Source organism: Chrysemys picta, chromosome 7 (genome assembly GCF_011386835.1).
Source record: "Chrysemys picta bellii isolate R12L10 chromosome 7, ASM1138683v2, whole genome shotgun sequence".
NCBI lineage: Eukaryota > Metazoa > Chordata > Testudines > Emydidae > Chrysemys > Chrysemys picta.
The window spans coordinates 101,414,132-101,427,152 of record NC_088797.1 but is presented as its reverse complement, the minus strand read 5'-3'; the positions used below and the strand labels follow the sequence as shown (position 1 = coordinate 101,427,152).

Genomic DNA, 13,021 nt, shown 5'->3' with positions numbered 1-13,021 from the left:
AAGCTCTACTGGTTATGCTGGTGAAATTTATAACTTCTTTGAGGTCTCAGGTACAATTCTGCTGCCGAGAACTAAGGGCATGGCTATGCTAAAGAGTTTGCAGCAGTGCAACTGCATCAGTGCAGCTGTAAACTCTTTAATGTAGCTGCTCTAAACTGGTGGGAGAAAGCTTATGTCCGTGGGCGAGTGACATAAATTATGCCAACATAAGCTGTAGTGTAGACATAGCCTACATTTTTGCAGCTTTCTGATAGTTGTAAATTCTACTAGTACAGTCAGAGGTGCTTGTAACTCTTATGAACTCTCTCTCTCTCGAATGCACGTATGGCATTCTTATGAGCACCACTAACTAAATACAAGTTGTACTGAAGTTACAAGCAAAAATTTATTTCACTCTTCTTGACTAATATGAGTATAAGCAAATACTTTTTCAACTTTAGTAAAAATTAAAAGAATACTCAAATAGAAAACTTGAAGCTAGCATTAAAGTTGAAAATATACAAAATATTCAGCCCTTTAAAATAATATTAATGAAATGTAATAGATTTTTAAAACATCAATAACATATACTAAAAACTTAGGAACTATACACCATACTCTAGGCATTCTGAACTGTTTTTTACTAACCTGGTTTCAAAACGTGCTGGACTATACTATGGCTCTAAATTATTTTAATTATGGTAAGAATGTTTTAAGAAATTTCTCCATAATAAAACAGTCCATATAGTCCAGAATTGCATCACCCATACCACTACGGGCTAGGAAGTCCAAAAAAATTCATTTCAATATATTGAAAATTCACTACTTATGTGATTCATAGTCTTTCCAAGAGTTTAAAAAAATCCAAACCACCTAATGCATTCTAAAAAATCCAACTTTAGTCTGTCTGCTCTAGAGCTCAGTGAAATTTTTAGTCTGAATCTTTTTCAGGAAAAAATGCAAATTCAGCAACATTTCCCCAATTCAAGTTGGTTTCACCAAATTGTTTCAGTCAGGGGGAAAAAACAAAACAGAAAAAATCAAAACATTTTGATAAATTTGAAATGAACCATTTTGATTTTTCATTTTGAAGTGACTTGGTTTTGAAATTTCCTATAATTTTACCTAAAAGATCCGAAGTTTAGAAGTGGTCAAATTCAAATGTTTTGATTTTGTTAAAACATTTTGTTTGATACAAACCAAAAACAAATTTGAATTTTTGATTTGCTGAAAATTTTGAAAAATGTTGGTTGCAACTTTTTTTTCAGAATTGCCAGCAAACCAAGAAATTGGTTATTCACACAGCTGTAGTCCACTGTACATCTAATGACTGGAATACTAATATATATGTAGGTTTACTTCTACCTTGGAAAGGGGAGGGGAGCAGGAGTCAGTAAGCACAGAGACCTTGCTTGGCAGCATCTTTGCACCACTAGCAATGCAACCACCAGATTCCTTCTGCCTCTCTCATCCTTCAGGTCAGTTACCATTTCATGTGAAAAAAACGTAAGACGGTTGAGATGCATCACATGCACCTCCTGCTCATCTGCATAGTTGGGCTGGGTTCTGTATCTTGCCTTAGCAGCAGGTATTTGGCCATCAGCAATCAACTGTTTACTGTTTCCTCACAGATTTGGGTGCTCTCTTCATTACAAGGGTTGAGTCACAGGGACATACGCCACAAGTACTCCTGTTCTTCTTTTTGCGGATACAGACTAACACGGCTGTTACTCTGATACCAGATATATAGCAGAGACTGTCCTTTCATCGATATAGACTGAAAGAGTGTGGGGTGGCGGGGAGTGAAGGGGGAGGAATGAGCTATATCATCAGACACTAGGTAGCCTTCTGTTGGACAGACTTAACTTTCCTCTGCCCATTAGCAAAGGTCTCCTGGCCCAGGTTATAGTGTGGGTAGGGTTACAGTGGCAGAGTTAAAGTTGGTACTTCCAGTTTTTAAAGTTTGGACTTTCTAATGGTTTTTATCTGTAAATGCGATGGCTTAACTAAATGCAACAAAAATGTAAAAGTGCAAGATGCAGAACCCAACCCTTAATTTTAGAAAAAGAAAAATCTATGCTTAAGCTATATTAAATTTCAAGTACAGTGCCATGATTTTAGCCACAGTAAGCTTAGCGAAATGGATGAGCAGAGTCATTATGTAGCTGCAGTGAACCTTTTCTGGAAATATAGTATTAAAGGATGGCTTACTAGTTTTCTAAATTTATGTTTGTAATCTAGCCAAGTCAAAACCTACATGTATAATACAAAAACAGATGTGTTTATACTATATGTATAAAATGTTTATCAGCCTTTCAGTTTTACAACAAAAAGATTGTTTAACATTTCCCACTTTATTTTTCTGTTATTAAAGCACTTAGTCCTTGTCAGAATGCCTATTATTAAAATAGAGAAACTGCTTTCTTTGGAAAATGCAAAAGAACCTTTTAAAATTGGAGCTATTTTCTATTCCTATGTTGCAATGTGCTCAGACCAAGTTTATTGCACAACACGTTTTTATGAAAATAAAGAAACAACCTGGATGATCTGAGAGGCCTTCATCGGCAGATATGTTTGCAATAAATCTGGTTTTATCTCAGACCTTCACTCCGAATGTCACTGTTTTTGTTCTTTAAGGCAATTACTCACAAGCTGATGGAGATTTATTTTATATTATCTGTTTGCTTTATAAGGGGCAAGGACTTTTTTAAAAGCATAAGCTAATGTCATATTTGAAGGTTATTCTCTAAGTCATTGTGTCATACAGATATTCATAGATATGAGTAAAGGCTCTCTAACTAGTCCAAAATAGCTTCTAGATGCTGACCCATGTGTGCCTCTGACACTGTACTCTCTCTAGTGGTTATTTCTCTCTTGGAAGATTTTGTAATGCCAGTTTTTACATTATGCAACCACCCAAACCAGCCTTTTCCTATATGCCAGTCGGGATAATGCAAATAACTTTGGAGGACTCACTGACCATGCTCAGTGCATTCTCTGGTACCCTAATGCAGGGGCAAATTCTTTCCTAGCTCAATGAGTAATACAGTCAGTTGAGGCAGGGAAAGCGGGGGCTGGCGTGCTCCCATAGACATCAGGAAGGAAGTCAATGCTCAGAGGCATATCCAGCTCCAGTGGGAGAGACATCATTTCCCATGCAACTCTCCCGATTTCCACATAACAGTAACCAAGTACTCTCCCTGTCACCTCCCATGTCATGTTTTTACTCCAGTCATTTGGCGGCAGAAGGTCCCACAAGCTGTGTGGCCCCAGCAGACAGAAGGCTGAACCAAAGACAAAGAGCTGCAGTGCAAGGGAGGCTGGAAGCTCATTTATATGAGCTCTGCTCTCTACAACACCTTGAGACAATTTTTTTTTCTTACTTTTTTTGAGTAGGCAGAACTTTTGCCTTCTACACTTTCTGTGCAGCCAACAAACACTCTCTTTGGGCAACTTGCATATTCCAGAAGTAGCGTGTATTTTTCTCTGGAGAGGATTTTACATGAGGAACATGTACTAACATTACTACCTATCTGGGATTAACTGTTATAGGAGATGTAAGCTCTTAACAGTTTCTCAACAATCTGGGTCCCACTGAAGTCAAGAGGAGTTTGGCCCCATTTAAGTTAATGGCAAAAGTTCCTATTGACTTCAGTGGGACCAGAATTTCACCCTGAACCTCTAAAACAGTGATACTCAGACCTCAGTGGTTCAGGAGTCCAATTAGCAATCAACATTATCCAAAAGAGCCACAGTAGTGTGAATTCATAGTTTCATTTACTATTTTTATATACATCTATCTCTTTATATCTATATATATTATTCTCACAGCAAAATGACTAACCAGGTATTATTATTTTATCAACTACAATTGATTAATAACATAGTATCCTGATTGGTTAATAACTAGTTCACAGTGTTTTAATATCATGTACTGCAAAGAACTGCAGGAGACACATTCAAGAGCCACTTGCAGCTCTTGAGCCTCTGCCTGAGTATCATTTGTCTAAAATAGAGGAGAAGGGATTCTTCCTTAGTAAAATACGAACACTTCAAATCATGATTTGAGGAATATGACTGTTGTGTGAGACGGCTTGTACTACAACTGCTTGTTTTGTACCTGTTATGAATCCAAAGAGTACATCAGTCTCCTATTGAGGCAAGATACCACCTTCATAAATCTTAAATTCACACACGGTTTTTCAAAAAGAAGCAATATTTGAAAAATGTTTGTATATTGTCAGTGATGTTAAGAGAATAAGGGGTGAAATTCTGGTCTGACTGAAGTCAGTGGGGGTTTTGTCCTTGACTTAAGTGGAGCCAGGATTTGCTTCTCTCTTTATGAACAGATTAAGATTAAAAAAAAAAAGTTCTGTTCACGATTTGCTTTACGAGGTTTATCTATAGCCTGGATTAACTTTAAGTGGAAAATTAATATTTATATTTAATACAGGTCAAATCTAAGGAAGAAATAATCTTACTTTCTCCTTTGAGTAACTGTCCAGATGCACATTTCACTGATGGTGCACAGTCACCTTGTGCATTAGTGGTAGGAGGCTTTTTGACCAGCAGTACCCTTAGTGTGTACATGTGCTCTTCAGTCTTCATGCTCCTCTGCAAGGGCATAGAAGGACAAGGCATGCCAACTACCATTCAGTTCCTCTTCCTGCCTCATGGGTTAAAGATGGAGCCTATCCCCTCCTTATAGCTTTAGCTAATAGTTTTACAGTTAGTTTTATAGTATAGTTAGTCTTTTTAGTAGTTTTTAGTAGTTTGGTTGTCTTTTGAAACCTTTAGTTGTGAGAATTTACCCATTCAGTAAAGCACCATCTGGTTTGTCTGGGTTTAAACATTGCTTCTCATGTAAGGGAGCATCCCAGATACAGACAGAAACTCAAAGTGCCTCTGTTGTCTGGGAGAATCGCACATTCCCAGTAAATGTGTGATTTGCAAGTCCTTCAGCTACTGAGCTAGAAAGGACAGAGCGGCCCACCTTCAGGTCTTTCTAATGACGAAGTCAATGAGATCTGCTTCTGAACTGGGCTCACTAGACCCCCATGTACAGGGACCTCTTGAATCAGAGTGTGGGCTCTTTGCCTTCAAGAGCTCTGACTCAAATTGTGACTACGGTGATGGCATAATCCCCAGATAGATCACAGGGAGCTAGAAGTCCAAGGGGCAGGTCACCTACCAAGGTGTCCTCTAATAGGAAAACCTCCCTATAGCACTGAACATTGAGATTTCGCTGTTCAGAATGGTTCCCACTGAAGCTCAGCCTTGAGCCTGTTCCAACCATACAGCACCAAAGCATCTGGTACTTGAAAATGGAACCTTGGGAAAAAGAATGGCACTAACCCCAACACAGTCTACCTCAATGGCCCCGCACCAACTCTTCTGGAACCAAGCCAGTCAGGACAATGCACTGTCACTGTTGCAGAGATTCCTACACCACCTTGACAAAACCTGGTTCTCATGCAGCCATCCACACTGCCATGCTTGGCATCAATGGACCTGCAGATTCACCAAAAACCACAATCTTCCCTGCTGTTGACTTCTGCACTACAGTCAGCCCCGACTCTATCTAGTAGTGTGGCACCATCAGTCCCTAATACTCTGAAGGCCACAGCACCATCATGGATCCGAGCTATGCATTCTCCTCAGATTCATCTTCAGAACTGGGGGATGAGAAATTGCACCCTGGATCCGAGCTATGCATTCTCCCCAGATTCATCTTCAGAACTGGGGGATGAGAAATTCCACCCCACAACATATTTACCCAGACTGTTGCCCTCTTATAGAGGATCCAGACACACTTCACAGGAAAGATTTTGGGACCCACAGAATCCAGGCTCATGGTTCCTTATCCCCTCGCCACCAGGGTCTTACCCACCAAAGCCCATGTGGCCTTGCTGGGGACCCTAGTCAGCTCAGAGCAACTTCAACCCCAGAGAGCAACCATGCCACCAGAAGGCGGCCACCTCCAGAGCACCGCACATTCAGATACCCCACCACCCTTTTCCAGTATCTGCACAACCACAGGTAGAGGAGGAGATACTGGCCTCACAAATGAACAACTATAAGGGTTTCCAAGACCCATTAAAAGGCTGGCCAAGATCCTCCAAATCCCTGTTGAGGCAGTGGAAGAACAGACATATAAACTGGTAGACATATTTTAAGGCTCTGCAGTAGGGAAGATGGCCCTCCCAGTTAACGAGGACATTATACATCCAACCAGAACTTTGTGGCAGACACCTGCTTTGGCACCACCTACCTCCCACAGGCATCCAGACAAGAAATATCAAGTGCCTTCTATGGGTGAAAAATTCTTTTACACGCATCCTATCCCATCCTCCTTTGTAGTCACAGTAGCAAATGAATAGGCAAAACAATTCAGATCCACACCACAGGAAAAAGAGCTAAAGAGACCAGATTTATTTGGCTGGAAAGCCTACTCCTCAGCAAACGTACAATTCTGTGTAGCCAGTTATCAGGCCATATTAGCTGGATATGACTTTTGCATACATAAAAGGCAGCTTTCCTTTGTCAACAACTTTTCCCACAACAATTATGAGGACTTCATGTCACTTGTTAATTAGGGCCAGCTCATAGCCAGAATGAGCCTCCAAGCAGTACTGGTACAGCAGAAATGGCTGCCAGATCAATGAAAATGGCTGCCATCATGTGTTGGTCATTGTGTTTTTTTCACACCCCTGAGCGACAAAAGTTTTGCCGACATAAGTGCTAGTGTAAATATGGCCTTACTGTGTGCAGTAACTGTAGTTCTTTGAGATATGTTCTCCATATGCACGTTCCGCAACCTGCCCTTCCATCCCCTCTTCCTTGGAGTCCTATTATAAGAGATGCTACAGTGAGAAGAACTGAATGTCCTCATAGAGGATAAAGAGTGTATGCACACCCTATAGCTGCTGCTGGCCAAAATAACTCAGATCACTAGCACATAAGGCACCTGCGCACTAGCAGTGGAATTTGCATGTGGACAATACATCTCAAAGAAGTACAGTTACTGTACATGGTAAGTAACTTTCCTATATTTTTAGAGACTGAAAGAGCTTTCCTTTATGGATATATGTATACTGTATACTCCACGGGTAGAGGAAGATTTTCAGTGCACACCCGGGACTTGGGTAGGCTGACCAAATAGCAAGTGTGAAAAATCGGGACGGGGGTGGGGGGCAATAGGAGCCTAAATAAGAAAAAGCCCCAAATATCAGGACTGTCCCGGTAAAATTGGGACATCTGGTCACCCTAGACTTGGGTGTATCATGAAATTGCTTTACAATGGGAGTTGGGTATCTAACTGCCTTTTGTGCCTTTGAAAATTTCCCCTGCAATTATTTAATTTCCTTATCATACACAAAATAATCTATAAGAGATGTTGTTTAAATCAAACCTTTCTTCTCACAGTCTTGATTCTTGGTGCACTGAACACTGTAGATAATCCTCTTCTTGTAGTAATGGAATAATTTTCATAATAAATTAAAAGAGGAGTGAAAATATGGAAAATGTCTCCTCAATATTAAATCAAACCTAAGAATTTTTATAGAAACCCTTCCTATCAAGCATATTGTTTGTAGGAAAGACTTTGTTGCATTTCTGGTATCTCAAATAATCACCAACCACTCAACAAAAAAAGCTTATCCATTTTGCAGTGGTGATCATTAGGCATGATTTAAAAAAAAAAAGCTTTCCACAGACGCTTAATCTCAGTACTGAAATAGTTTTTAATTGATGATGCTGTTCCATAAAATGTGTCAGTCCCATATTATGTTGCACTTTTTTATAGATATCAAAAAGTGCACCATATGCTACTGATAACATCAATTATCACAACACAAGAGAAGGATGTGAAAACCTAAAGAAACGCACTCCTGAAAAAAGTGAACATGTGAGAAGAATGTTGAAAGTCAATTCTATAAGAGATGCTGAAGCTGCAAGGTTAGTAACAAATACCAGAAACTTTAAAATTTGTTCTTAAAAAATCCTTCTGTTTTATTAGTGTGAAGATATAAATAGATTGCTTTGCTGTTCCACATAACAGAAACATCCCTCACCTTTATAGAACAAAATAAACCCGCCTAGTAAAAAAATAAAAACTGGTTCTTAACGGCTAAAAATGGTTCATGAAAAGAACAGTTATTCTCTCTTCTCGACTGGATCTGCATCTGAACTGCATCCATTTCAGAATCCTTCATGTATAGTGCAACTGCAATAGCATGTTGTCATAATAATAATCATATTGTACTAAGGGCTTGTGTACATTTACAGTGCTGCAGCAGCGCAACTGCACTGGCGCAGCTGTGCTGCTATAGCACTTAGTGAAGACACTACTATGCCAATGGGAGAGCTTCTCCAGTCACCATAGGTACTCCACCTCCCCAAGATGCGATAGCGAGGATCACTGGAGAAGGCCTCCTGTCAACATAGCACTGTCTACACTGAGGGTTAGGTTGGTATAACTATGTCGTGGAAAATCCACACCCCTGAGCAACATGGTTATATCGACATAAGTTCCTAGTGTAGACCAAGCTTAATGCACCTATCTTTGTACATGTTAAGGCAATGAATGTGGGCCAGAGAACTGGGCAGGAATTGAATGTAAGTGGTCCTTGTTGTCTGTCATCAGGGTTGAAAGAATCCCAACTAATTGATAGCCAAATCTCAAAAGGTTCAACTGGGACAAAATTTTGCATGCTTATCTGAATTACTTTGGTCTGTAAATCAGACTGGAAAATCTCTTAAAAACACAGCCTTCTTATGGGAGTAACAGAACTTTCTAGTTCTAGTCCAGCCCCAAGCCATTGAAGAGTGTGAGAATGAGAACAAACCCCAAAAATAAGCCATATTTTTTAATCTAAAAAAAAATCAGGTTCCAGTTTTGGAAAAACTTCAGGGGATTTTATTTTATTGACTTTTATTTTTTTTGTATCCATTTTTTTTTAAATAAAGCATGCTGGCACACTCCAGGTTTGTACATTTAGCAGTTAGTATGTAAGCTTCTGGTATGCAGTGAAATATGAGGATTAACTGACCTGAAATGTTCAACTATATTATGACTAATGTGCAGTTTGCCATCCTTACTGATAGATACTATTCCAGGGGGAAACTACTTTACAGATTTACCTAAATCAAGAACTATTGTTACCAGCCTTAATTACAAGGACACTGCTGAACCCTGGAGTAATGAGTATGGTTATAGTTACTACATTTACAGCCTGGCCCATCTTTCATTCAATCAAGTGTAAGGAGTGGAGAAAGTAAGGAAAACTACAACAAATAGGTTTACTCAATAATTATTATATTTAAATCCTATTCTTGTATTGTATGCTGTTGGTACTAAACTTTGACAGGTCTTTGTAAATAATTACTGGTATTTTCCTTCTGTGGGACTGAGTTGTAATATTCCTCTCACATTCAGTCTGTCACAACTTTCTTTGGCAGTTGTGGGCAATACTTTGGATTTGGAATGCAGTCTGTGCATGCTGTACATTGCTCAACTGCTCAGACTGGTCAGAGTGCAGTAGCAGCTTCCAATGTTTCTTTAGCATTCCTCCTGCAATGCTTCATTAAACTTCATTTGCTTGCTGCTCTGACCTGCCTAGCAGTGCTCCCCTGAACTTCTGCCTTTCAGGCCAGCTACTTCTGCACTTTCTTCACAGCCCGTCTTCACATACATATGTTTTGGGAACATGGGTGTTTCTTCTCAGTTCCCTCCCTCACTACTGGAAGTCTCCAAGAAGATTCAATTTCTCCTATTATTCACCACTTTACCTTGGGCACTCAGGCCTTTGTGTTCAGGCAGTTTATGCTGCCCTCTCTTGCAGCAGCATCTAATGAAATGATAATTAACTTCCAGGAGAGGATTGAGCCACGTACACATATATTTTAATGCTCCTGTATAATAAAACAAAGAAACAATAAAACAATGAAACCAGTGTCATTTTTAAGTCTGCTATGAAACTAACCTCCTATAGCATTAAGGTCCTCTGAGTTCTAAAGCCTTCAGTTCTTTTATCTTTATTTAAAAGTTCTTCAAACTAATTTTAATTATATATAGTTACGTACCAAAAACTGCATTGCAAAGTCAAGCCCTCAAAAATTAGGAAATGGCAGAATTAAGATTGCCTTTGCAACCTTAATTGTCCCTCTTATGCATATGCATCATGACAGCCTTCAACTACATAATCACACACTTCCCCCACACACACACATTACCCTCCCTCTTTTGGTGCACAGAATGGACAGTGCTCACTAATCTACTGGGTCTTATTTACTGCACACTATTCAAACCCTGCTCTGAAGATAGAATTATTAATTTCCTCATGGGCTGCTATTCGGTGCTCATCACTATAGTATTTCAGTGCTTCACAAACCCGTAATGAATTTGTTTTCATAACACCACTGTGAGGTGAGGTGGTATTATTAGTTCCATTTTACAGATAGAAAACTGAGCCACAGAGAGATTAAAATCAAAATACCCACTAATTTTGAGAGTCCAATCTGAGGCACCTACAGCCTGAATTTTCAGAGTACTTAGCATTTCATAGTACTTTATACGTTCAAAGCACAGCTCCTAATGACTTCAGTTGCAGCTGTCAGCACTTAGCCAATCAGACCCCAAGGCCTCAAGCTGGGCACCCAGAAAATGACAAACACAAAGTTATAGGCCACCTTTAAAAAGTTTTGGTTTAAGTGATTTGACCAGCATTACGTAGGAACTCTATGGCAGAGGCAAATTCATTTCTCTAGAGCGGCATTCAGCTGCTTGAACTATGAAACCACCCTTTCTATTCCTGCAGTCCCTTGCCTTTCACTGCACGCTTTCCAACTTCTGCAACAAGGAGACAGGGCTTCTACAGACAACAGCCTACATAATCCTGATTCATCCTCAGAGCACCATCCATCCTGTGTGCTGAATGAGCTGTGGCCCTGTGGAATAAAATAGTATGTGATTATGTAATTGAAGAGTATAATATAATGCATTCGCACAACTCCATATTAACCAATGCAAAGAGAACTGAACTTTTGTTTTTGTTCCCCTTGATTATGTTTATACGCAGCAAAGGTTTAAAACTAGATTGGAAGTGAAAGGTTCAATGAATATAAAAGAACTGGAAAACTATTTTTATCCTGTTTATTCAGTGCCTCCAGGGAAAAGGAATTGGAACAACGCATCAAACAACATACACAAATGATGAAAGAAAGAAGAAAAAAGTCAAAAGGGACACCCCAAGAGGAAATGCAGAGAGCAAAACAAGACCTTGAAACGGTAAGTATCATAGCTTCCCTTTGACATACAGTGCCCTCCACTTAATTCAGTCATTGGTTTAATTTGATCTTTCATTAATTTTATCAAAGCCTCAGGCACCAAACACTTTGTATTAAAAATACTAATTTCACATTTGACTTTGGTCACTTTACATTAAGATTATTATTGAATAGTTCAATGATTGTGTATAGAAAGTTGCAGTTTCATTAAGACCGAAGCTAAAATCTTGAACAAGGAAGACATAATAGGTGGTAAAAGGTGAATGCAACTACAAGTGATGTAGAAATTTGATATTGTAAGAACTACCATGTGCTGTGCAAGCTGCTCTGTGATTGTAATGTAGATATAAAGGTGAAATCCAAAATTTTCAGAAATGGGAACCTACAGTTAAAATATGGATTTAGAAGTCCATATTTAGACATCTAAATAAGTAGGTTCCAGAGTAGCAGCCGTGTTAGTCTGTATCCGCAAAAAGAACAGGAGTACTTGTGGCACCTTAGAGACTAACAAATTTATTAGAGCATAAGCATTCGTGGACTACAGCCCACTTCTTCGGATGCAGATGCACGAAAGCTTATGCTCTAATAAATTTGTTAGTCTCTAAGGTGCCACAAGTACTCCTGTTCTTTTTGCTAAATAAGTAGCTTGATTGTCAAAAATGATAAGTATGCAGCAGTCCCATTAAAGTCAATTTAGTTGTGAAATTCCATTGTTTCAACATCATTAAATTTTATTTCAATCTATACATTTTAAAATGTTGTACAGACCAACTTGGCAGAAAAAATATTTTGATTTTTTTTTCTTCCTACCACTACTCTCTAACAATGAAACAAAGTAATAGGTAATATCACATTTTAGCCAAAATCAAAATGAGATGCATCTTGATAAAATAGGCCTCTATTTTTCATTTAGACTATTGTATTTTTAAATTTGTTCTCTGTATTCAGTAAAATCCAGCAATTCCAAATCAATTCTTTAACCAGTGACCGATTCTGCAACTGCAGGCTAGGCGAACCCAGACTGTCTGTTTGTTCATTTATATAAGGGATTGCTATATGTTGATTTAAATCAAATAGTTCATTTTCCAAGTTTCTAGAAATATTTAGTTTAATTTTTTAAAGGTTTTTATAAGGTTTTTTAAAAGTCTATTTTGGAATAAGTACCAAGGTCCCAATCCTGCAAAGATTTACACATGTACTTCACTATAAGCTTTGTAGAGTAAGTGTGTGCATAATTCTTTGCAAGATGAGAGTCTAAGAATTTGTGAAACCCATAGATGTATTACACTGGCATATTAAAACCATCCATTTCATTACACTTTACAAAATTCAAGATGTGCTTAACAGCAAAAGGGAAGAAAATGTTATCGAAAAGTGAAGTACTATCTTTAAAGAATGAAAAACTTTATGAAGATTTATAATATCTACCATGAATTTCCTCCAAAATTCAGGATTTACTACAATTTAAAGACTAGGCTTGTCTATACTTACGCGCTGGTTTGGCAGCTGGCAATCGAACTTCTGGGTTCGATTTATCACGTCTTGTCTGGACGCGATAAATTGAACCCAGAAGTGCTCCCCGTCGACTCCGGTAATCCTGCTCGCCGCGAGGAGTACACAGAGTCGACGGGGGAGCCTGCCTGCCGCATCTGGACCGCGGTAAGTTTGAACTAAGGTACATCGACTTCAGCTACATTATTCACGTAGCTGAAGTTGCGTACCTTAGTTCGATTTGGGGGGTTAGTGTAGACCAGGC

The 13,021-nt window shown here is 38.9% G+C and overlaps 1 protein-coding gene across 4 annotated transcripts in view; it reads left to right on the top strand.

Annotated features, from left to right (window-relative positions):
• The window catches only part of LRRC27 (leucine rich repeat containing 27), a 61,520-nt gene that overhangs the window by 45,170 nt on the left and 3,329 nt on the right, over positions 1 to 13,021 (top strand). For all 4 annotated transcript variants that reach the window (XM_005305317.3, XM_005305316.3, XM_005305318.3 and 1 more), the window contains 2 exons: positions 7,784 to 7,935; positions 11,140 to 11,266. In XM_005305317.3, the coding sequence (XP_005305374.2) occupies positions 7,784 to 7,935; positions 11,140 to 11,266 (279 nt within the window). The remainder of the gene's footprint in view (positions 1 to 7,783; positions 7,936 to 11,139; positions 11,267 to 13,021) is intronic.